Source organism: Amblyomma americanum, chromosome 7 (genome assembly GCF_052857255.1).
Source record: "Amblyomma americanum isolate KBUSLIRL-KWMA chromosome 7, ASM5285725v1, whole genome shotgun sequence".
NCBI lineage: Eukaryota > Metazoa > Arthropoda > Arachnida > Ixodida > Ixodidae > Amblyomma > Amblyomma americanum.
This window is the reverse complement of record NC_135503.1, coordinates 129124367-129150371: the sequence shown is the minus strand read 5'-3', so window position 1 is coordinate 129150371 and position 26005 is coordinate 129124367. Positions and strand designations below refer to the sequence as shown.

Below are 26005 nucleotides of genomic sequence, written 5' to 3'. Positions count from 1 at the left end.
CTATAGGAATAACGTCTCTGACTCGGGACCTGATGGATTCGATTCCCATCTCATTGTTGGTAGCCCGAGTTGCCAGCTCCGGCCAATTCCCGCCAGGAGGCTTCAGGTACACATCCGCCAAATCCGGTTTTCGGTGAGTCCGATAAGTTGTGATATGAATCTGCTGGTGCCTATCCTTGATGCAATTTTTACTGCACCTATGTGCGTGCTCTTTTTTTCCGCACGTGATGCTCTTGAATTTGTACGCTTGCGCCCTTTCTGCATCTTAAGGCGATGTATCGTTTCTGAAAATACAGTTGCAAGTTTACGCTCGTGTGTGTACGTGTGCGTGTTTCTCCCTCCCGTCCTGTGTCATTCTGCGCAATGGTTTTTTAAATATGTCGCTACACCAACTGGCCCAACGTTCTACCCTATCAAGCTTCTTTTCTTCTCCATTGGGCACTTTTCTATGTAATTCTCTGCCTTCGGGAGAGTGCGCGCGCTGTTGCAGTCTTATAATTGTTGCTACTTGCAGAACAAGGTTCTATGCTTTTTCGCTGCGGAAGGGCTGGCTCCCTCCAGAGATTGCAATACTCTTTGGTGAGATTGGACCGTCCGTCGGAGACTGGAAAAGAACCGCCAAGATCCTCAAATCAGAATGCTGGCGCCAAGTTCGTCTGCTCAACGACTGGCTTCGACTGAGCTGCTGCAACGTTGGATGGTTTGGCTCTTCTGGATTGAAGCTCTTGCAGGGCTATCGATGACCTGTGCAGGCTGGCGCGGAGTTTTTGTGGTGCCGCCAAGACTGCAATGAACAAGAAATGTATGGTACCTCTCGTGGTTCTCGGAGGTGCCTCCGTTCCACCCGAAATAGCCAAGGTCTTGGAGCGTGGGCCGAAGTTTGTGGTTGAGACCCGACTTGAGAAACAAGACGTCCTTGATTCGGCGCGCAGAATAGTCGAGAAGGCTCCAGATGAAGAAGAACGGGCGCGTTGCCTAGCTGAAGGTGTTCATGCTGTGCGCAGCAGGTATTCCGCAAAGCAAGCCGGGAAGGCAACTCTGCGTGACGCTGGTGATTTCTTCAGTGGGTCAGACTTGGCCTTGTTGCAAGCTGATAAAGAGGGAGGCTTCGCCGTTATGCCTTGCCAGGTGTTCGGTGAAAAGGCCATGACGGCTGTGCCGAAGAACTTCAGAGTGTGCAAGCAGAAACCGCAGAAGTTAAAAGGCCGGGACTGTGGCGTTGCTGTGCGATCTGAACATGGAGAAGCTAATGAAAGCCGTGAAGAAATGCAAGTCAGATACGTTTAATGTGTTTTTCAAGTGAAAATACACAACCCCAGAACCCTTTCAGAGCCATTATCACGGAGGGACTGCTGGCAGGCAGTGGTTAGCAAATATCTTCAGAGTGACCTGAGCACGCTTGTGATTGGTGATCCTTTTAAGCTTGACCGTTCCGATACCCTGATAAAGCAACTTCGAGAGGACGCTGGAAGATATAACTGTGGGTTTTCGGTGGACATTGAGGAATTGTTTTATTCAGTGCCGCACGAGGAACTTTTCTTGGCCGTCCGTGAGTGCATAGAAGAAGCTGGTGCAGTGGCTTTTCAAAACTCATGTGGTGTTTCATTGCTAGCATTTTATAGTTATTTAGCCTGTACTTGAATTCGATGGTAGTCAGGTTTGAGAATGGGTGCCATGTTCAAAAGCGCGGGATATGTATTGGCTCTTGTGTCACGCCAGTTTTATGCGAGATATTTTTTAGCTAAATTTGACCGAGACTTGAAGGCTGATATTTACAACCAAATCATTGTTGGTATATTTAGATATGTGGACGACTTTCTAGTCCTTATACAACTAGATTTGAACATTGACGTTTTTATGATTGCTGACTCAGCCTTAGGGAAGTTTTTCGCTTGCTCCAAGACTGAATTTTACCCTTGAACTACCACAGACCAATTGTCTACAATTTTTAGATCTAAAATTATTTTTTCAGTAATGACAAACACCTTTGTTGGGCTTATATGCCGCGTTCGAAAAAAGCATTGTTACCACATGACTCATTTCATTCTAAGCTCGCAAAACGTGGTCTTGCGTCTTCTTGTCTTAGATCAGGCCTTTAAAATCCGTGCATGCATAGGGTCGAATCCAGTTTTGACCACCAGGTTGAACGTCTGGAGCGAGCCGGATTCCCGAGATCGATAATAGGTTCTGTGGCCGAGTCGTTGCTCAAACAATTTAGTAGGCTTGAGAGGGCCGTCGATGTTCCTCACCCATGCTGGCAAGAGAAAAAGGACCTTTTCAAGTCATTCCATATGTGTACAAGCTATCGCACAATGTAAAGAGGGTGGCTAATAAGTTCGGAGTTGATGTCGTTTTCACAGCCCCCTTTAAATTGTCCCGCCTGTCCGCCATGACCAGCAGGTGCCAAGGCAAAAGGGCAAAGAACAAAAAATGTGTACCGAACACCAAACTCAGTTTGTGCCTTGCACTGTTGGTGTGACGCATAAGATTCCGCTCAGCTTTGGGTCTGTGTACATAGGCCAGACAGGGCGCTGTCTAAATGACAGGCTCAGAGAGCATGCCAATTCCCTGGGCGCGAGTGGCGGCTCGAACCTGTCTTTGGATTGCCTCAAATGCGAGCACTACACTGGCAGGAATAAGAAAAAACACCAGTGCCGTCCTCTCCTCTGTTCTACAGTTGTTATCGGGCGAGCTTCCGATAGGCTGGCCCGAGAAATTGTAGAGGCCCTTAAATTAGTACTACGGAAGGCTGCGTGAGTAAGGCTTCGGTGGCCCTTCTCAAAAAAGAACTTGCTTTTCTCCGCAACAGATAGCCCGCTTTTGTTGTTCTGTTCCGATAAGTTCTGATATGAATCTGTTTGTGCCTATATATCCTTGATGCAATTTTTACGGTACCTATGTACGTGCTCTTTTTTCCTGCACGTGATGCTCTGGAATTTGTACGCTTGCGCCTTTTCTGCTTCTTAAGGCGGTCTATCGTTTCTGAAAATACATTTGCAGGTTTGCTCTCGTGCGTGTGTGCGTGTTTCTTCCTCCCCTCCTATCTTATGCGCAGATATGTCTAATTCAAAGTTTGTAGCCCGAGTTTGCAGCTTCTGCCACTCGGTTAAATGATGGTGACGAAAAATTTTATAGACCCGGTTAGACCTAGCGACGAAGTGCTTTCGCACCTAAATTTCGGCGGGAGGGAAGGAGGGGGGGCACCGGGCCTTCCTTCGCTACGTCCCTGTGGCACAGTGATGCAGCGGTTAAGCAATGTGCCACTGGCCTGCTGGTGGTTGTTTCCAATACAGCCGCGGGTGGGGCTTCTGAGGCCAAGGCTGCACTTCCCAAGCAACCTCTAGCAGTATGGTCACAATTTGGTATGCAGGCTGTGATGCTGCCACGAGGTCATATTGCATAGGTGCCGCAACTAGGTTGCCTCAGGATTTTTCGCTCATGCCGCAGGCGGCGACGACGACCGCTCCTTCAAGACAGTTTCTTCACCACACGACAGCGTGAGTACACGCCTTAGTCACAACAGACTCCAAGAAAGCATTAAACTACAGTTCACACGGCCAGCTTCTTACTTCAGTTAGTTTGACAGATTGCGGTTCTACCATGTGCAGTTATCTCCGAGGTTCCCTTGACGCGTGCCAGAACAAATTTAAGGTCCTGTTCTCCGCGTCCCCTTAGTCCCTCTCACACATAGCGACCCCCCCCCCCCCCCCAGCAGCACAAATTAGGCATCCGTGAAGGCGTCCCGCACACGCCTGCCACGAGGGCTTGAAGTGGGGTACCCCCAATCCTGGTGGGAGGTCCATTTTGAAACAGCGCAACAAAGACGGGACGTGGAAACTGAGGTGTAAAGACAAACATGCGCTAACAACTGGGTTTATTGAAAAAAACACACAAAATATATACAGAGTTAGGAAAGATTAATCGCCACCATAATCAACTCATGCCACATGTGACGCCAGATATCCAATCTCCCCTTCGGAAAGGGCGACCGATGGGCAACTAATGCACGTTGCGCCTTTCTCACGTATAAGAAAAGCTTCAAACACTTCTCGCGTCATCTTATCACAATAGCGAAACACGATATTGGTGTTCTTATAGTCGGGGGTACATTTGCATTTCTTGCAACGGAATGCACCTTTAGTGAGAGGGTCTCCTTCTGTTTTTCTTTTTTCGTACTCTTTTTCGTGTTTGCATTTGCACCTTCTGCAGTGGACCGCCACGTGTGACAGGGGGTCTTTTTCTGGTGTTCTCATGTTCCATGAGTCGCTTGTTGATGCATCTTCCTGTTTGGCCAATATATGTGGCGCCACACGAGAAGGGAATCCCGATCGTGTTTCGCCATTGTGATAAGATGACGCGAGAAGTGTTTGAAGCTTTTCTTATACGTGAGAAAGGCGCAACGTGCATTAGTTGCCCATCGGTCGCCTTTTCCGAAGGGGAGATTGGATATCTGGCGTCACATGTGGCATGAGTTGACTATGGTGGCGATTAATCTTTCCTAACTCTGTATATATTTTGTGTGTTTTTTTCAATAAACCCAGTTGTTAGTCAGCGCATGTTTGTCTTTACACCTCAGTTTCCACGTCCCGTCTTTGTTGCGCTGTTTCAAAATGGATACGTACCAACTTGCCCAAATTTCTGCTTTACTGGTGGGAGGTGACTTTAACGCCCCTCACCAGGATTGGGGGTACCTCACTTCAAGCCCTCGTGGCAGGCGTGTGCGGGACGCCTTCACGGATGCCCAATTTGTGCTCCTCAACCATCCTGGGACAGCAACACGGCCAGTGCGTCAAACTCGCAGTGCTTCCTATGCTCCAGACTTGACGTGGTGGTCGGGACCGGGTACTCTCTCCTGGCACATGGAGCCAGACTGCTGGGGAAGAGATCATCACCCTATCATCATCGGTCTTCACACCTCACATTTCCGACCTTTACGCTACAAATGTTCTGTGATCAACTGGGACAGTTTCCGCTCCTGTATGGACAATCTCTCCTCAGATTCTTCGCCAATCCTTGTTGAGCGCATACAAACAGCGCTCAACAGTGCTACAACTGCCACCTGGACTGATGTTGGTCGACCGGCACCAGACCTCGGCCTTCTTAACTTGTGGGCGGCACGCCGTCAAGCCGAGCTGGCTGCTACGAGAGACCCTACTTCGTCGCAGGCACGTATGCGATTGCACTATCTTACAGCTAAGGCATGCAAATATGAACGCCACCTCTCTCGGCGGCAGTGGCATGCATGGTGCGAACAATTTTCTGCAAAATCCTCGAATGCCTCTCTCTGGCGAACATTCCGTACAATGGAACGCGGTCGCCGTACGACTGACGCAGCGGCAACCGCATGCTTCGCGGCTAACTTGTCGCCAGATTATTTCGCCAAAGAAGCGGCGCGAAAGTTTTTCCCGAAATACGATGCTGTGCCTTCTTCATCCGCTAGTTTAAATATGGCAGGCATCCCAGCGCATGTATATCAAGTATGGTCTGATCTCGACGAAGATGGAATTGCGTGTTCATTCTCTATGCCTGAGTTGCTGGCTGCGATAGATGATGCGAAACGGAAAACAGCGCCCGGCCCGGACAATATTCAGCACGAGGTGTACAAGAACCTGAGTAGCGCTGCACTCCCTCAACTAAGTGACGGCGTAGTGCCCGAGAGCTGGAAATCCGCTGTCGTGATTCCTATCCCGAAAACAGGTAAGCCTCCGACGGACATCGCCAACTTGCGACCTATCTCCTTAACTCCTACGCTGTGCAAGCTGGCGGAGAAAATGCTAGCCACACGACTGTCATGGTGGCTAGAGCAGCACGGTTTTTATCACCCAGCACAAATCGGCTTTCGTCCATATATTGGTACAGAGGACGGGTTGGCTATCTTAGCATCTGCAGTTTTGTCATCTACCCGCAGCCGCAATGTGCGTACTGTTTAAGCAATGGACGTTGAAAAGGCATATGACAACATCAGTCATGCAGCCATTCTGAACTCCATTGACATGCTTCATCTCCCTATGAGAGTGCGTAGTTTTGTCCAATCATTTTTGGAAGGCAGAAAATTTGCAATACGCCTCAGCGGCGAAGAGGTCGGATCCTGTGTTCCTCTCTGCGGCGTGCCCCAGGGATCAGTATTGTCGCCGACGTTATTTAATATTGCTTTCATCCCGCTGGCTTGGCGCTTACATGACATCCGTCACATAAAATTTCTTCAGTACGCTGACGACATCACGGTGTGGAGTACTCACCAAGATCTCCGTACTCAGGAGGCTGCCCTTCAATCTGCCTTGGATGTTACCTGTAATTACGCATCATCCATCGGACTTCAGCTATCCGTGCATAAAACAACATGCACGTCAGTCGCCAACCGCTGTGGACGCCGTAATCTTGCTACAAGTCCAATCCGTCTTTGTCTATCAGGAACCCCACTACAGGAAAGTCCGAGTGTAAAAATCCTTGGCTTAATGATTCACCAATTAGGATCAGCGACTGCATGGCTTTCTCAGGCAAAAAGGCAAACTATTCAGACTTTGGGTTTGATTGGAAGAATTGTCCCTAAAACTGGTGGCGCAGGCTCGTTCGTTGCACGGCAATTGATGAGGACAGTTCTGCAGCCACGTATTGTTTATCAAGCCCAGTTTCAACATCTTACAAGAGCCCAATGGGATCGCCTTGAAGCCGTGAACCGAGAGGCTATGAGGACCATTATGTGTCTTCCACGCATCACACCGGTCATAGCTTTACAAGAGAATGCGCAGCTCAATACTATTGATTAGCTGGTGCAGCAGCGCCGTGAAGCGCGCAGCCTTAAGGCCAGTCTATCGCACTCCACGCATGCACTGAGGACTTATGCAACGTCCCACTCCATTCTTCAGCCGCCAACGCCAGTTCTTCCCCCATGGAAGTTTGTACAGCTCAGCGACAATAAGCCAACAGATAATCGCCGGCCAACATCTGCTCATTCGGCATCATTGCTTCGCCAGAAATTTGAGAAACAAGATGCTTGCCTGGCTGAAGGATCCATTGTTGTCTACGTAGACACAAGCATACAAGACTGCAAAGCAACAACAGCTATCTACTGCCCGTGCAGACCTGCCCTGAATCAAACCTCTTGGTTTCAGCTTACGGAACCCCCTTCGTCCTTTTGTGCTGAGTTCGTTGCAGTTCAAGAAGCACTCTGCTCTATGGCCAACATAACTATGCTTCCTGCGGCCCGCGTTGCCATCCGCACTGACGCCCTTCAAGTTGTCCGGTTGCTACGACGTGTTAGCCGCTGTCCCACGATATGTCAGGACATCCACCGGCTCGCGGCACGCATCCCGCAGCCAGTACGTATTGAGTGGGTCGCACGGGATCTGCTGACCTATCAAAGCTAGGCAGATTTAGCGACCCGCCTTGCGAATCCAAACTCATCACCGCCTCCGCTCCTTCATTTGGACAATTTTACCCTCCTTTCATCAAGAAAGGAACTCCTCCGGCGCCGCACACGTGCTCTCATCCCTCCGTGTGCGGTAACCCTCCCCCACGGTCTTACTCGTGCAGAGGAGGTTGCGCTTAGGAGGATCCGGGTCGGGGTTGCCCTCACACCAGCCATCACTCGAAAGTGGCCTCAGTACCGAGAATTGTTTCCTCGGCCAGGGTGTCCGATATGTAAACACGAGGACATTGAGGCCGACATTCATCACTTACTGTGGGACTGCCCAGCTCTCAAGCCTACAAGGATCCGGCACCTGATGGTAGCAGGTCTTTCACCAAGCAACCCTTCTTCATACATTGCCTGGACGCAGGGACCGTACCATCGTTCTCTACTGGAGTTCATCAAATCAGCCAACATTTTTCCATTCATTTAGATCATTCATCACACCTTCACCCATCATTGATGCCCTGGGGCAATAAATTTCGCTCTCAAAAAAAAAACGACACCAAGACTCGTCGTGTCTCCAATACGCCTCAAATGAAGAAACTAGCTAAGGTGCGACTTCTGCAGCCACTTTTTAGTAACAGTCACTTGTCGTGCCTCCTCTCTATATGTTGTTTCCTGCGGGCTGCTTTATATTTGCGCAGTTCTACTCCCTATTATCTTCAATTCTGACACAGTCCCTTTAGCACATGAACCAGATTATATATCCAGCGTAGTTTCATCTTGCCTGCTATCCTTTATTCCCACTGCCCCATCTCAGGTGCCTCCGTAGTGATGGCAGATGCCGGGGCTAGCAAAAATCTTTTCCTTCCTTATATTTTTATATTTCTTTTCATTTTGTACTAAACACTACGTCTACTACTACTTTCAACTTATATGCAGAAGATGTCACTGTATGGTGTGCGCCGGGTTCAAACGGTGAGGTAACCGAAACTCTTCAGGAGCCTCTGAATGCAGCTGGCAGGCTTCTTCGACACGCAGGCCTGTTCCCGGCACCAGTAAAAGTCGTAAGTTCTAATGCTAGCCAGGAACCCTTATCAACATTGTCAAAATCATGGTATCTTACTCTGGCCGACCATCCAATTTCCGTAGTCACCTCCTGCAGTGTCCTAAGCATATTTCTTTTCATTTTCTAATAAACACTACATCTACTACTACTTTCAACTTATATGCAGATGTCACTGTATGGTGTGCGCCGGGTTCAAACGGGGAGGTAACCGAAAACTCTTCAGGAGCCTCTGAATGCAGCTGGCGGGCTTTTTTCGACACGCAGGCCTGGTTCCCGGCACCAGTAGAAGTTGCAACTTCTAATGCTAGCCAGGAGCCCATATCAACACTGTCAAAATCATGGTCCCTTACACTGGCCGACCATCCAATTCCCGTAGTCACCTCCTGCAGTGGCCTGTCGCTCCCACCTCTTACCACAATCCAAGCCCCCTCCCCCATCTGAGTACCTACACGGAGTCCTGGTTCGGCTGGCCATCTATATATTAGATGAATACATAAAGCTGCCGTTAAGTGTTCTCTCTTGCTCCAGAAGTGAATAAGTGACTTTGCATCGATGATCAATATTATGATAAATACGGAGGGCACTGCATCTTGCTTGAAGTAGATGGTTCCTACGTGACCTCAGCAGAGCTCTCCAGCATGGCCGCTTGTTTCTATTCTTACTCCCTTCTTCATCCCTGCTTCGGTTGTGTTTTGAGTGCTTACTGAGAGAATTGCTGCACCCGATGTCTGGCAATGCGAAGTTGATATTCACCACTGGGTTTCCTCGTAAGAATTGCATACGTGGCTGCCACATATGTTGAGGCCGTTTGAAACCGTAGAGGGTTTTGAAATTGCTTCTAATGGTTTCTTACGTGCAATAAAGATCGTGCGCACACGATGCACAGATCAAAAGGAGCCGGGTGATGTCTTGGGGTAGGGCTCAATCCGCCCACAGGATGCACGCCCAGAGCTCAGCAATTATAGGGAAGCACACTGCCAAAGAACATACTCCAGTGAACCTCGCAACTGCGTAGGCCACAGTGCAAAAGCTGCACAGATGCGCGTGTTCGTATATTCGCTTGCTGTTGGCTACCAATGTCAGCCCATTACGCCACCATGCAGTAGCAGCGGCACCTGCCATGGCGTCTACTTTACCTCACACGGACATCGCCGGAAATCTCAAGGCCGACCAAATCTCTCGAGTATACACACACCGAGCATCCACGTCGGCTGATGAGGCAGTGACGGTGACACTCAACGACGGAGCACTATTCGACCAGCTTAGGAGCAAACTCGTAAGATAGGGACTACCACATAAGTTTCCTACATACAAAGGCCCACGATTTCCCCTAATCTTTGTTGCAAACTCTACCCTACCGCATAGATACATATCCCTGGTGCGGAGACATACCCACACTGTATACCATCTCACATTGGCCCGTCCCGCTATTGAGATGGTCCCTGTCATACACTACCAAACATAGCAGTGCTCTCCTCGCTCTCCAGCAAGTCTTGAGAAGACCAGCGACGGTTCATCGAATGGGTATGCCAAGTGGCATGGGAAACTGGAGTCCTGAACGTAAGACTTACCTACTGATGACCACAACTACTCATGATCAAGTTTTTTCGCCTCTTCTAATCCGTCACACATGTTCCCCACAGAAGGGTTTGCCATATACTTTATTCGATGAGTCAAGGCATGATGTGAGCCATTTGCATCCCGCCATATAGTCACTGACAGTTATGAACAAGACAGACACGCACAAAACTCACCATACAAGCGATCCATTCTGAACACCCAAACCATGTGGTGACCTTCATACGTGCGGGTAGTTTCATGCACGCCGCGAATGGATTGAGCGGGGGCAGAGTAGAACAGAGCATTCTGGCAGGAGGTCCGACTAAACTCAATAAAATGGCCAAACGTGCTTCCCCAAACGAATTAAGGCAACCAGACAGCCAATGACGGCCGCTAGGCGTCTGCAGGCGACCGCGCAAGCCACGTGTCGGGTTTGACGACGGCGCACGACCGTTCCGGGCGGCCCATGGCGGAGTCTGCCGAGCAGTTGAAGAGCGGCCCGAACTCGACCACGTGACGCAGTGGCAAATTCACACGGTGTTCGGCTGGCAGCCGCTGGTCCCCCTTGTAGACCGTGTCGCTGGTCTCGCAGTGGTCCAGGGCGTAGTAGACGAAGAACAGTGCTTCGGCAGACAGCGAGGGCAGCCGCCGGTACCTGAAGTCCATGTTCCAAGCTCGGCGAACCTGGAAGCGCAGTAAGGACGGTTGCCACGCTCGAACCACATGCTATAGCTTTAATAGTGGCTGACCTTGACAAGGACTTAATCGCACAGACTCCTCCATTGTCCGGCTAACGTATGGACGCAGCTGGTAATAGCGTTACAATGCACAACTGGAGATTATGCCAGCGACGTTCTTGAGAGACATAACTTGAGAGACTGAGCACCTGAGACTATCTTGTAAGCAACAGTAATCTGTCGCGTAAGCAAGATGCGGAGACGCTGCTGTCGCCAGCAGGAACGATGGGGGGAGGGGGTGAGAGGGGAATTGGGTGTAATAAGTAGGCTTGGCGCCCACTCAAATGTATGGAAGCAAAAGTTTTCAAAACAATTTTCTGATTTGGCAGTTCACCTATTATGTCGTCAATTCGTGAACAAGTAAGTTCATCGTAGAATAGATTGCGGAAGCATGAAACGTTATTTCGACGACGAGGTATTTATGAAACATGTGCACCTATACGGATGGGAATGAATCCCGGCTGCGGGTATTCAACGGAAGCGCGGCCCTAAGTAACGCACGTAACCAAAACTGTCATTACTATTTTTCTCGTTTCACAGAGCACTCATGAAGGCGGCTATTCCTTAACAGTTTTTTTCCCTTTTTATGGGGTTTAACGTCCCAAAGCGACTGAGGCTATGAGGAATGCCGCAGTGCAGAGCTGTGGAAATTTCAGTTTAACGTGCACCGACATCGCACAGTACACCAGCCTCTAGCATTTCGCCTCTATCGAAATGCGACCCCAGCGGCCGGGATCAAACCCGCATCTTTCGGGTCAGCAGCCGAGCGCCATAACCACTGATCCACCACGGCGACGTTTCTTTGCTGTTGGCGAGTGTTTTGAGCAATGCATGCTACGTCATTTAGCAGCAATCTTTGTAAAATGCCACGAAAAATGTCTGTTGAAAAGCCAGACTTACCCCCAAAAGGCGCTCTATCTGCTGGGTGTTTGCCGGAATCGCCGGAAGCTTTTCGTGTGGTCCAACTTGTTTCCGCGTGCACTACATTTGCTCACTTATACTGTCGTACAAACTGGATACCCTGGACAGCAGTACCGGAAAAAGCAGTTCTCAAACGGCGTAGCAAGCGCGCGAAAGAGAACTACGCATTGCAGCAGACGGCGCGCCGCATACGATACACAGGCCGGCTTCAGCGTCCGCCAGCGCCACCTCTGTGTGTAATCACGGTGTTAGTCGTCTGCGGCTCTGCATGGTTCGTTAGTCGTGCTGTTTGAGGACTGCCTTCATTGTAAACCTATTTGAACGACAGTATACTTGCGAGCAAACGTAGCCCACGAGGCAGCATGTCGGACTACAGTAGAAGTTCGCGCGATTCGGGGAAACACCTTGCGGATACAGTGCATTGTGTGGGTATGTCCGGCTTCACAACACATTTATCGTGGCGTTTCACAAATATTGCTTCGACATGACAAAACACACTTTCTCACAAAATGTGCAGTCCCATATACAGCCTTCATTGATTACCAGAGAGTCTTTAACTAAGTGGACACCACAGCAGTCATGCAGGCATTGCGGAATCAGGTTGTACTCGTGTTTTATGTGAAAATACTGGGAAATATATAAATAACAACAGCACAGCTACCATAGTCCTCCATGAAGTCAGCAATAGATATTCAAAAAAGGAAGGTGCCAGTCACGGAGACACGGTCTCGCCAATGTTGTTCATTGTCTGCTTACAGGAGGCGTTCTGAGGATTCGATTGGGAACAGTTGGGGTAAGTTAATGGAGAATATCTAAGTAATATGCGATCAGCTGATGACAATGCCTTGCTAAGTCACTCTGGAGATGAACTGCAAAACACTATCAATGACAGAAGGACGGCGGGTATAACAATTAACATCCTTAAAACCAAAGCAATGTTCTACAGTATCCCAAGTGAACAGCAGTTCATAGTTGGCAGCGAGGTCTGAGAAGTGGTAAGAGAATGCGTCTACATAGGGCAGGTGGTGACAGCCGATTCGGATCATCTGAGGGAAATAACTAAAAGAATAAGAATGGGGTGGAGAGCATATGACAGGGTCTCTCAAATCATGAATGGCAGTTTACCAATATCCTTCAAAAGAAAAGTGTGCAACAGCTGTATCTTATCGGTAGTGAATTATGGGGAAGAACCGTGAAGGTTAACAAAAAACAGTTTATCTTAAATGGAGGACAACGCAGCGAACTATAGAAAGAAAAATGATAGGTGCAACGTAAAGGGACCGGAAGCGGGCAGAGTGGGTGAGTGGGTCACCAAATGTAATCAACTTCTTAGTCGGCTTCGTGAATGGTATGATATTAATCTACTAAAAATTAATCCTGCAAAGACGAAAGTTATGTTATTTTGTGCAAGAAACAAAAATTTTCGTCTAGAAAAAAAGATCATTTGTGGTGGTGAAGAAATTGAAATTGTTCACGAACACACCATACTAGGTGTAACATTTTCTTCACACCTTACATGGGATTCGCATGTTGAGAAGATAATAAAAAACCTCTCGTTGGTAACAGGTGCAATTGCTCGCTGCCGCGCGTTCCTTCCTGGTAAAATAAAGTTACAAATATATAATGCATTATTTGTCTCGCAAATAAGCTATTGCTCATTAGTCTGGTTGACAACAACTAAGACCAACCTAGAAAAATTTACCTTCTGCAAAAGAAAGCTATACGTCACATTGCCAATCTTGATTACCTAAGCCACACACGGCAAGCTTTTGAAACATTCAGTGTGTTAAAAATTCAAAGTATGTATGAATTCCGAATATTGCTTTCATTTCATCTGTCGTCATCCTTTAGGTCTATGATAGAAGGCACTGCGCTACTGAAACAGAACGATCACACAGTTAATACTCGCAACACAGACACTTGGTTAGTTCCCCATTTTCGCACTGACTATAAGTTCCAAGCACTACAGCACAATCTTCCAGTAATTTTAAATAGATATAAAGACATAAATAACCCTACTAAGAAAGCATTGCGTGAATTATTTCTTCAAAAATAATTCCTGACGTATAATTCGCGCCCAAGTACAGCTGCTCCCTTGTATCTTATGTAAATATGTTTTCTGTATTTCCCTATTGTAATTTATTGATGCTTTTGTGCTTTCTGGCTGTCCTGTTTTTTGTGAAAACTGTAACCTGACTATGTGTTCGTTTTTTTTGTGTGTGTATGTAAATGTTCTCAACAAAGTCTGCTTCTATGCCTTGTAACGGCTGCCTGGGCCTCGTCAAGCTGTATACCTACAGCTTTTCGTCCAGGCAGCCGCCAGAATTTTCTGGAAAATAAATGGAATTGAATTGAATTGAAAAACGCAGAAGTAGTCACCTGCCCTTTCCCTAATCTGCTGAAGAAAGACGATCCCTTCTGTTCGGGGCCAGAGCACGCTGATGCTTTCTAAAGCCTCATTGCTGTCCTCGCCAACCGACCCGTCTTGTCGCACTTCGAACCTTCCGCCCCTACGGAACTTCGCACAGACACAAGCGGCCACGGGATTGGCGCCAACCTTGCTCAGCGGCAACGCTGCTGCCACTGCGTGATTGTTCATGCCAGCCGTCTGCTTCCTTCACCGGAGAGGAATCATTCCATGAGGGAGCGACTGCCTGGCCGTCGTTTCGGTCATTGCGAATGATCCGCCCTTTCTTGTTAAGCCGGCCGTTCACTGTTGTCACTGGCCACCATGCTCTATGCTAGCTCTCTTGCCTCAAGGACCTTACTGGGAGCCGTAGGCGTTGGGCGTTGCGCTTGAGATCATGCACTTTCTGTCGTGCACAAATCCAGCCGGCTGCAACAAGATGCAGACTGCCTGTTCTGTCATTTTGTCGATCCTACTTCCTCCACATACTGAATCCTGTTTTCTATCTAAGCCTTCCATAGTGCTGACGAACAGGGCCTTGATCACAACTGACGCTCCATCACGGACCGTCTCAACGCCGAACGCGCTACCCTTCCCTTACCATGTTCTTCATCAATTGGAGCACAAACTACCGCCGCAATATGCGCCCTGATGGCACTGAGCTCTTGCTTGTCGTCTCCCCCCCGCTTCTTTCTGCTAACCTCGAAAAGTTCTATGACGCTCCGAGGGCTGGTCATCTTGAGTCGCTCGCATGTACGCCCGCATTCGTCGGCGTTTCTTCTGGCCTCGCCTCTAGCGTTGCAACCAACGCTGTGTGGCCTCTTGCGAGACTATCAACGCCGTAAGAAGCTCACGGTTCTGCCTCCCCGGACCATTGCAGCCGACAGCCATCTAGGCCGAGCCGTTTTCTCGTGTTGGCCTTGACTTGCTTGGGCGCTTCCCGGTGACCACCTTTGGGAACAAATGGATTGCCGTCGCCACCGACTACGCCACGCGGTACGCGATCACGCGCGCCCTTTCGACAAGCTGCACTAATGACGTGGCTGACTTCGTTCTGCAAGACGTCCTAATCAACCATATGGCGTCCCCGACAACTGCTCACCATGGCCGTTGTTAGCTCTCCCTAGTGGTTGACTAAATACTTCGTTCGTTTCTGACCATCAGCGTGGTTGGGACGTTAGCCTGCCATTTGTGAAATTCGCTTATAACTCTTCTCGTCATGATACCTCTGGGTACTCGCCCTCTTATCTTCTTTCTGGACCAGGCCCATTACTGCCCTTCGATACGTTACTGACCGCCGCCGCCAACTCCCTCACTACTTATGTTCGTGATGCCATCGCCCGAGCCAACGCCGTCAGCTAGGTTGCTCGGCTGCCTCTCAAGGGTCACAGAAACACCATTACGACAGCACCAACCGTGATGTGCACTATCCTCCCGGCTCCCTCGTACTCCTCTGGATCCCGTCTTGTCGTGTAGGCTTCTGCGAAAAACTTCTGCCGCGTGACAGACGCTTACCGTGCTTTACGCCAAATGAACGTATAACGATATTGAACTGCTCTATTCCAAGACCCCGATCCGCTACAACTCCTTCCGATATAGTGCACGCTGCCCGCCTTAAGCCATACCATTCTTACTCGACCTCGCCCGCCTCACACTCACCAGGACGGTGACTTCGCCGTGAGGGTAGCGTTACCCGCTGACAACGAAGATACTATCGGTACTCTTGAAGACGACAACGGTGAGCGCATGAGCGTTCTCAAAGCCTCTGGTTGTACAGTATCTCTCTGCGCTGCACAGTTGTTTGTGGAGATCTCCCCGTAAGCATATGTATAAACATAGTGTCGAAAGCACACAGGAGATGAAAGTTTTGTTTAACTTCTCCCTATCGGCACTTGTGGTCCACTAGGACATCGGGAGGACGTTGCGTGGAGGGCACTGGTTCGATGGTGAGGTTACCGTAGCTCTTTTCACGCTCTTTGCATATAATGAACACGTTTTGAGTCGAACAGGAGGACGGGTTTTACATAGGTTTAGAGCAGTGTTTGTGTGGACACTGGCGTGTCATCTTTTTCGTGTCGTTGTGCGATACTCAAAACAGGATGTTTTCCAGCTCCTCATCTCTCCACGACCTTGAAAGTTGTCCTTCACGACGCTTTGCATATCCGACAGCTCGTAACATTTGCTATGTGACATAACATTATTGCCACACAAAGTCGCAATCATTGCAGCACAGACCTCAAGAAAAGACCGGAAGAAAATCTGTCCGCCAATAAAAAAATCGACAACACGACTTGCCTTCTGGACCCAAACAAAGAATTCATCTTGTCGAAACGTTGTTCAGCGGAAAGAAGAAAAGCTGTGTTTTGTGGCTGATGTTAGCGGATTACATATGGTGTGAACAAAGCCAAGCTTTGCTGAACTAACCTGCCATAGATCCTGAAAAGCCCGGAAAGCGAGCTGCAACGCAGTTGTCTGCAGCAGAAGAGCAGCCCTTGATCGTTCAGGGTCCGGCCCCACTGTTCCCTTCAGCGTGGCAGGCAGCTCGTGCAGGTCCCACTCGAAGCACTGCAGCAGCGCTTGCAGCTTTCGCCGAACGGCTTCGTCGCGGCCGCTGTCCCAGTCATTCAGAAGGAGCGCGTCCAGCAGGGCGCGGTAGAAGCGCACCGCGTAGCGTGCCAGCTGCAGCGAGAAGCCCGCGCTGTTTCCCGGAACGGAGGTGTTGAAAAGTGCTGCCGGAACCAGGACGCGCCGCAGCAGCCGGTCGTACACGGCGCGCACCGAAGACGGTCGCACTGGGACGACGCGGTACTTGGCCAGGGAACGGCCTGGGCAGACGGCGCAAGGTAGGCACTGTCAAACTTTTCGCCTTACTTCAGGGTGATGATGCGAGTGCACCAAATGTACCGTCCTTGCCCTCCCATAGCGTGCCTACTTGAACTACTAAAATTCTATTTTCCATCACATTATCTAGCAAGCGGAACCACACCGTGGTGCTCCCGAAGACAGACACCCGATCTCTAATACTGACCCGTCAGAACTCCTCGAGCCACCGTCGTAACGCATACATGGGCCATGTGCACTTACCAGATGCGATGGCCTCCAGTCTTGATCTCTGCTGTGCGCGGCACATGTCCCGGTAGAACTGCACGGGGATATCCGTGCGCCGAGCAACTCCCGAGGGCACGCATGATGAGTTTCGGCCAACAGAGGGACCAAAATGGGACGAGCGCCGGCGCTTCAGTCGGTATCGGTTGACCAGCGCCAGCTCGTCGCTCAGCCAGGCCAGGTGGTGGACATTGCGCGCGAAGACGTCCTCCAGCTGCGACAACTTCTCGGGCACACGGACGTTGTACTCGGCGGCTGTGAATAGCGTCGCTGAAAGCTTGCTTAAGCACGCCGGTAGAGCGCGTTCCACGGCCATCATACAGAGCGTCGACGAGTTGGAAACGTCGGGCAGCGTCCGCCCACGCAGGAGCTTGACAAACAGCTGCCTCAGGTGCACGTGTCGCTCTGGCAGGAATGGCGAGAGGTGCACCAGCGCCAGTAGGCCCATGTAGTTCATGAGAGCGCGGGGCGGGAGTTCCCGCATCGCCGCCGCCAGGTACTCGCGGACGTAGCTCGCCGGCTTCAGCACAACCACAGTGCCGGGGCCGGGCATGGTTCCACCATCGAAGGCGATCATGAGAAACCTCTGCACATCGTCATTGAGCTCCGATAGTTTGGCTACGGTATCGGGAAGTACGCCGAACTTTGTCTCCTGAGATTCCGCTATAGCCTGATTCACGGGACAAGAGCCGAGTCTGATGAAGGCGCTCATAACTTCGTCCAGAATTTCTTGCCTAGGAGAGTGCGTGAATTCTAACGATAAGTCGCTCAGCGCGTTATGAAACAACGTTGTGACAGGTGGCCGCCAGACGTCGTTGCACGATAAAACGTGCTCAGGCTGTCGCAGTTCGACGACTGGATTGTCATTGCCTCCTGTTCCGATTGCGACGGCCATATCCAGGATAGAGCCCAAGCCCAGGTCTCGTACGAGTTCGCCTGCGAACTCCCAAATTTCATTAACGCTGCCGCTCACGTCACGAGGCCACATACCTATTTTCCAGGCTTTGAAGAGTCCCTTGACGTGATTGGCCGCTGAATCTGCCTTATTGCGGTCGGTGCACGCGTGGTAGAGTGCAACTGCCATGCCGACGTCCTCTGCTCTGTTGGACGGGAGTAGAGACGTTAGCCCGTTATCTATTGTGTCTTGAATGATCGTATCAGTGGAGACTACGGCCCCAGCTCCAGTAAAGCCTTTCAAAAGATGCGCTCGGGGCCAGGCGCCGCACACGTGTTCATAAAAATTGTCACAGGCGCCTTTGCCTCTGGCACCCAGCAGCGAAACAAGGTAGTCGGCCTCGCGGTCGCAGAACTCCGAGGAGCAGTAGACGGTGCCCGACGCAGGCGTAACAGCCGGAGCAGGGTGCATAGTCTCAGATGTTGGCACCACCGTCGTCAGCGCATAGATAAGGGCTAATAGTGACGTGAGAAAAGCGCCGACGAGAACTAAGGAGCACGCGAGCAATGCCCACGGCGGTTCATCGTCATGGAGCATGACTGCCACGGGGACCTCTCTGAGCCCTTGGGGATTCACGCCTGTGTGTTTGCCATCTGTAACTCGAGCTGCTGGCTTAGCTATCTCCTCAGGCGTCTCAATTTCCGGTGAGAAAACATCGAGAAGGGCGTGAACTTCGCGCTTTTTGGATTGCTGCTCAATCTTGCAATTCTCTTTTGTCTCATCGGTTGCACATCTATTAGCACATTGCAGTAGGCTGGGCGCATTGTGGGTGCCTCGTCGTTCAATCACCGCTGGAAATGGTCTCTGCTGATCGGGCGCATGGCTGGCAGCGTCACTTAAAATGCTTCCGTTGTTTGTCGAAATCACTGGAGCAGCCACGAGCCGTGAAATCGCCATGCTAAATTTAGCAGCTTCAAAATGAGCTGCCTGCTTCACAGCTAAATATTGAGCATCCGGTTCGCTGGTAGAGTGCGAGGTTTTAACAGCCATACTCTCCGCAAGAAGTGCCTGAGCCTGATTTCTCGTCGCGGAAACAGCGCAAGCTTCTAGAACACCGAAAGGACGCCCACCCTCCGATTGCGCGACACAGGCCACCGATGACTGCACCATTGCAGGCCGAGGTTCCCGTTTTGTATGCGGAGATGATGAGCTCAGCGTCAGTTCATTATTTTCCTGTGTGGTCGACTTCAATTGGATCGATGAATCGTTAGCGTGAATTGATTTCGCGTCTAGATTGTCATGTTGGAAATTCAATCCCTGTGCAGGGGAAGCAACCATCTTTGAGCTTTCTGCTTTCACTGGAACTAACAATCTGCCTTCATCAAGAGAATTAGGAAGTACAACTCCTTTTGATGCTTCTGACTGGACATGTAATGTACTAGTGTTTGACTGGTTCTCAAAGGAAGATTTTATTTCGACCTCTCGAGGAGCGTACACAGGGTTTGGTCGCTCAACCAGGACGGTGACTTTTTTCTTGAGCTTTTTCACGATTGTCTCTATAAACGGGCACAGTGAAGCGGGCCCTTCAGCAGGAGCTATGCCCAGGGCGCATTCCCTCACGTCAGCTTTGGAATCAATCCGTGAGCCCGAATTTGCGAGCATCACTGCCTTTGTGACTTCGAGGACAGCATTAACTCCCTGACCCTTCGCTTCTTCAACTTCAAAATAACGTTTAGTTTTTTGGAGCATTAGTGCCGCGGCTTCTCCGGCCGCTTCAAGAGGCTCCTCTTCAACAGCATGGCGTCTAATCACTCTGCTGGGCTCGACAGAAAACGGCGCCGCTGGCACAGCCACTCTCGACCACCCAATCTCAGCGTACTGAGTGGTTGTCGCACGAGCAGGCATGCCTGAAGGCGGCAGTCGAAGCGCAAATATGCGTGGAAGTGAAGCCACCGGCGACGGTCTTAGTGGAGCACCCATCAGCAAGCTAGTCCCTGGACGTCTTGGCGGCGGCATCGATGGCGCCATCCGGGGCGGCATCGGGGCAACCGGTCCTGCCATATGCATAGGCATCGGCCTCAGCATAGAGACCGCCGCAGAAGGGGCAGCTGGGGTAGGCGCGGCAGCGGATGGGACTAACACAGGCCAACGCGAGCGGGCGCCAGGTAACACAGCGGCCGCTTGCACACCTCTGATATTGGGTTGCTGAATTTGTCCAGGCGCACCTGCACGCATGGCGTTTCCACCAGGGAACGCACCAAACGTAGGTCTTGGGGTCTGTGCTTGCTGCAGCGGCACGACATTTACGTTGTGAGCTTGAGACCCAGTGACTTCTATTGACTTAGCTCCTGTCGCCTGACTGTGTTGCGTTATTACGCCGGCGGAAGGAGCGGGAGCAGCATCTATTGTTCCGCCTACTGTATCGCCCGTCTTTTTATCGGCCTCAGCCTCTTTAGTGGTTGGCATTTCATGCGTGGCAGCAGACATTTCTTCTGGCAGTCCAACCGGTTGTTTATCTTGTGCTGCATTTGCAGCGGTCGGTAGACTAGGGGAGGCAGCTAAAATTACTTCTGGCACTCCGACCAGTTTGTCGTCTTGTATTGCAGTTCCTGTGGTAGGTATACAATGGGTGGCAGTTAATATGTCCTGTTTTATATCACTCGTATATTGCTCAAATTGAGGTACTTCCTTAGTATGCGGATAATCGTGACCGTTCGCAAAAATATTGTTGGCAGCGCCGCCTGCGTGGTTTTCTTGTGATGCTATAAGACCGGCAGGTGGAGGATGAATGGCGAGGCCTAACATTTCATAAGCGGCAGCTAAAATTTTCCTTGCCGCTTCAACCACTATATTTCCAGCCGTAGCATGCACAACCCCTGGAATTACGCCTGCGTTTTCTGTCTTCTGGTTACACCCTTCCTCTATACGCTGATTGAGAATATCGCTGTATTCCAGAGATTCAGCCATGCCTTTTGCTGAAACTCCTGAGCGTGGTAACGAGGAAACTTCGGGCATGGGTCCGGCATGCGTGCCGCCGGAAGGAATGGGTCCTGAAAGTGACATAGCAGAGTGTGGATCCGCCTCTAGAGACTGCAGGCTGTGAGGCTGCTCTGATTCGGCTAGTTTTGTTGCTTGCAGAGAGCGCGTTGCCTTCGCAGCGGCCGCATATTCTTCCTCGAGAAGCTCTTTGAGAATATCAGCCGCTGCGATTGATTCCTCCACGGGTTTTTCTGAACTTCCTGGACCTGGCGACGGGGAAGCTTCTGAATCGGGTCCGCAAGGTGACGCAGCAGACTGAGGGCCAGCTACTGGGGACGGCTCGGTTTGATTTTGCAGGCAAAGGTTTGAAACTTGAAGTGCGTGGGCTGCCTTCACAGCTGCCGAATATTCTTCATCGATGAGCTGTTTGAGGATTTCAGCCGCTGCCTGAGATTCTTCGGCGCCCTTTTCTGAAAGTCCTGACCCTGTCGCCGGGGAAGCTTCCGACGTAATCCCAGGAGATGGCGATGTTGAGAGCGGACCCACTACCGGGGACTGCCGAGTCTGATTTTGCACACCAAGTTGTGAAACCTGAAGAGCGAGCGCTGCTTTCACAGCTGCTGCATATTCTTCCTCGATTATCAGTTCGAGAACATCAGGCAATGCATGATACTGCTCTGCGTCTTTTGTTACAGCTCCTGCCACGTACGAAGAGGAAACTTCTGTCTTGTGGCGGAGAAGTGTGGCTTCGGAAGAACTACGCGCCGCAGGCGCGGCAGCGGGCACTGCGCCCACCAGTGGGGCTGACGCCGACCTGTGTATCGTGTGTGAGGCCGGCTGTGTAGTGCTAGCTGCCGACGGCGCCGCAGGAGATGCCAGAGCAGGTTTCGCCGATGTTTGTAGGGCAGATTTGGTGTCACTACTTGGTTGAAGGGGTACTGAAGTAACGCTTGGTTTCGCTTTCGCTGGTGCTGTTGAAGATGCTGGTGCTGTCGATGACTCTGGTGAAACACCAATCGGCAGCGGAACTAAAGCTATGGAACTCGCTGTTTCCGTAACAGCTGCCGTCACTGAACCGGGTGCTACAGGCGGCTCGGTCAGCATGGCATCTGAAGTCACGCTCGCTACTGTGGCTGCTGGGCGAAACACAACAACAAAAGGCACAGTCACTGGTGGCTGCACAACGTTAGCGCCAGCGATTGGTGTGGCCTGCAAATCAGGGGCCAGCGAGCCTGCAGTGCCGCTTGTCAGCGCAGTAGACACAATAATGGGGGGCGCATCAGGTGTTGTCATAGCTCCTCTTGCAGATGGAAAGGGATGCCTCCGCAGTTGATACGGTATCGTGAGCGAGAGACGAGGAGCCGTTGAATCTGCAACCTTGCTCTTCATCACCGCCTGGGTATGAGCAGGAGTAGCATTGCTTGCAGAGGGAAACGAAGGTCCGGGGAGCTGTCGGGATACGACGGTCCAGCTTAGATGTGAAAGATGAGCAGTGCTACTAGAGTTACTGGTCGGTGTAGCTTGCATGCGTTGTGCTTTGGAATTGAGAGGATCCCTTTTAAGTACATCAGTAGTCCCTACCGTGCAGGTGGCAGCAGGAACATGGTCGAAGACAGTCACCGCGGACGGCGAAGGGGCTGCAGTAGTAGTAGTAGCTGGTGGAGGAAACGTCCCAGCACTCTGTTCGGGCGCCTCCAGAGGGTCAGTTGGCCCGCCCTCAGTGGTCTCTTGTGACGCAGCAACTGAAGGCACAAGGGAAGCGAGCGGCGAGGCTGCAGGGTCATCTACACCTTGGAGCTCTGCCGCCTGCATCACCTTAAAGCTCACCGCTGCCGGCGTCGCATCTTGCAAAGGCGCCTCGTCACTCGGCTCAACCACTCCAAGGCGTTCGACTGCCGTACCTTTCGGAGCTTCGAGGTTAACCGACGACACGATGGCATCTGCTCGCATGGAAGAGCTAGGCGCAGGAAGGACAGGGGCTGGTGCTGTCTGCTGTACGCGGGGGGCTGTGCATCTTTCGACTGAACACTTTCCACTCGGAGCGCTTGCCGTAACGACATTATTCTGCTCGCATTTTGGGGCTGCCCCTAACGGCGGCATTCGGTCCTCAGCGCGGCACCTCGGAGACGCGGCTTCCGCACTCGGGTCGTACTCGTCACTGCCTCGAAATATGGCGCCGATCACAGCGCGGACTGTGGTGGCGAAGGCGCTCCTCAGGCAGGGTTGCCTGCTCTTAACTGTTACATCGAGCTTGGTCGGCTTCACCTTCGAAGCGGCTATGCCATTCGTACTTTTAGTAGGCTCGAAGCTGTCCTCGCCAAGCGGCTCCGCTGCGCACTTGCAGCGACCAGACGGTGTGCAAGTGTGCAGTGGGCTCGGTGTGGAAGGTGGCGCCGCTTTCGTACGATCCGACGTCGGGAATTCCGTATCTTCTCGAACATCTAACGTCTCAGAGAGCACATGGGAGGCCGTCGTGCTGCCCGCTGGGCTCCGACCCGCCGTCGAGCTCGTGTAATGACTGGACGCACTGTCGCAAGGCGAAGAGCTTGACCTCGACCGTGACGAATGGCATTGTTTGTCAGCCTGGAGGGACGCCGTCAGAGCCTGCGGGTATAGTGGTTAACTTGTCACAATTTCATTGCGCCGTAATACTGCGCGCATTTTAATCATTTAGGTTATACTCAGCTTGAAATATACTTCACCTTCATGTCACTTACAAGTGACCAGAATACGGCGCTCCCTCACGGAGGTCTGAGCAGTTTTCCGCGTCGACAATGACGCTTAGAATCGCGTGTGTTCTGCTCATCGCAATTTACATGCTTCTTTTATTTTCTTACTGCAAAGATAGGGACTCAAACGCCTCATACGCAATCTAGAAATCTGTTTTGAAAAAAATGTCTTGATACTGTTACTTTGTGCATAATTTCGCTAATGTTTCATTGTCAAATGCGTGACATTACGTGGGTGCTTCCTGTGCTTTTGGTCTAGAATGTTTAGGGTTGACCACAGCCTTCAACCGTCTCTGCTACAGTTTCGTACTTCTTTGAACACACACTGCAGCAGTTTCAGTGACGTGGAAAGCACAGAAGTAGAGTACTGAAAATTTCACAGGGCCGAGCTTTAGAACACTACTTAGCTTACACGGTTTTCTTACTTCCAAATGAGGAGACCTGTACGCTCCCTTAAATCAAGCAAGCGTTGAATAGAGATAACTTGTAAATCATCCTTAGACGCTCATTGTGTAAGGAAGCACTCAGAGCGACAAGGCACCGCTTGTACGCGTCTGGGGTCGAGAATATGCGCATTATCGAAATACAGCAGTCCCAAGTGGAAACAAGCAAGAACGTATCTGTAGCTTTGTAATTGTTTTGTGGTGCGCGTGCCTATGGTTGTTCGTTTTGCATTTTAGCCTATTGTTTCTGTAATCGCAATGGCTTGGCAGGAAAAAAATTATTGACCTGGGAACGTTCCACTGCTTACTGTGCAGCTCTACCAGTGAATATTCGCTCCGCCATTGTGCACTCGGCGTCTCCGCAGCCGCCGCACACGCTCTACTGAGCATGCGCAGAAAGTAGCTGTGCAATGAGGCACACGTTCAGGTCAAACAGCGAGGTAAGGAAGGCAGAAGGTAGCCATTGACACTTCCCTAAGCTCAAAGGAAGGCCTCACAAAATACTTCTTCGTAAAATACATTAAAAAAATGTCCCAAATGACGGCGAGTGGCTTTTAAGGCACCCTCGCTGAGGCAAAGATCATTCTCATATTTGGCCCACAGGCGCTCATGCGTGCCATTTTAATGCGTAAGCACTAATCTGATGGGTACCATCCCCGAGCAAAATCGTCCGTTGTCTGCGTTGTCTGCTCGCCTAGCGCAAGCGCTCCGTCCCGCGCCACTACCCGCCCATCGTCGTCTTTTGCACAGCAAAAATTCGTACTCCTCCACTGGTTTTAAGGAGCATGAACAGTTTTTGCGTTTAAAATAAAATAATGAATGCCGCGCAGTTTGCTTCCGTAAGCAGCGATCAACGCAGCTCGCTCTGTTAGAACAAATGTTTATTTTGAAGGCAGTAATTGTAATCGTTATCGGTTACTTATTTTCTTAAAGTGTGCAAGTCTGCTCAGTGGTTATGATGATCAGCTGCTGACCCGATAGACACTGATTCGATCCCGCCCGCGGCGATTGAATTTCGATGGAGGCGAGCTATCAGAGGCCCACTTACTGAGCGATGTTAGTGCACACTAAAAAACCGCACGCGGTAGAAATTATCTGGAGCTGTCTACTTCAGCACCCCGCATAGCCTGAGCCGCTCTCTTTCAATTTTTAGCTTCCTGTTGAGAGGAAGAGACTGGAATAGAAATCGTGGCAACGGCTCGACGTGGGTCCAGGCTCCTTACAAGTTGGCTTTCTGACAGGTACGGCTATCGTATCATTGCTTCACAGGTTACAAGAACACTAGCACATAAACACGTGTGACAGTCATCGAGAACACGCAATGTTTGAAATTACATGCAGTAAAGTAAGTGAACAAAAGAACTAAAGTCCCGAAACAACAAATTGAGATTAAAGCACATCACGCACGCAAATGTGATAAAAAGAATTTAGTTTCAGAACTGGATTTACCAAAAGGATCAAAGGATGCTTCTCCCAACCGATTTAATAAAGCAGGGAGGGTGTGCGACAAAGATTACTTTAAAAAGTTCACGCGTGCTGCGGGCGCGTTCCATGTTTCACGATGTCGGGCATGACGAAAGGAAAAATTCATTTTCAGCTTGGTAATCATACATTTCTATAGCAGTATAAATGTCATAGCATAATAAGGCATGAGACGGTTAACGGCTCGGAACATTAGCTATACATCGCAAGACTCCTTTCTGAAGCAAGCACCTGTGCAAGTCACACCTGTGCTTCCTTTTGTGCTTTAAGAGGGCATTGCGATGCGATCAAAGCAAGCGGTTTTATTGTTATTCATAGCATAGGACA

At 50.5% G+C, this 26005-nt stretch overlaps 2 protein-coding genes across 2 annotated transcripts in view; both read right to left on the bottom strand.

Annotated features, from left to right (window-relative positions):
• LOC144098049 (RNA transcription, translation and transport factor protein) overlaps window positions 1-26005 on the bottom strand; it is a gene marked incomplete at its 5' end in the record, with an annotated part of 363795 nt that overhangs the window by 169145 nt on the left and 168645 nt on the right. The window lies entirely within an intron of this gene.
• On the bottom strand, window positions 10150-19963 carry LOC144097453 (neprilysin-1-like). The gene is made up of 3 exons (XM_077630176.1): window positions 17130-19963; window positions 16470-16870; window positions 10150-10664 (listed from the first exon to the last, which is right to left on the bottom strand). The coding sequence occupies exons 1-3, from the start codon at window positions 19948-19950 to the stop codon at window positions 10374-10376; spliced, it is 3513 nt and encodes a 1170-aa protein (XP_077486302.1). The 5' UTR covers window positions 19951-19963; the 3' UTR covers window positions 10150-10373.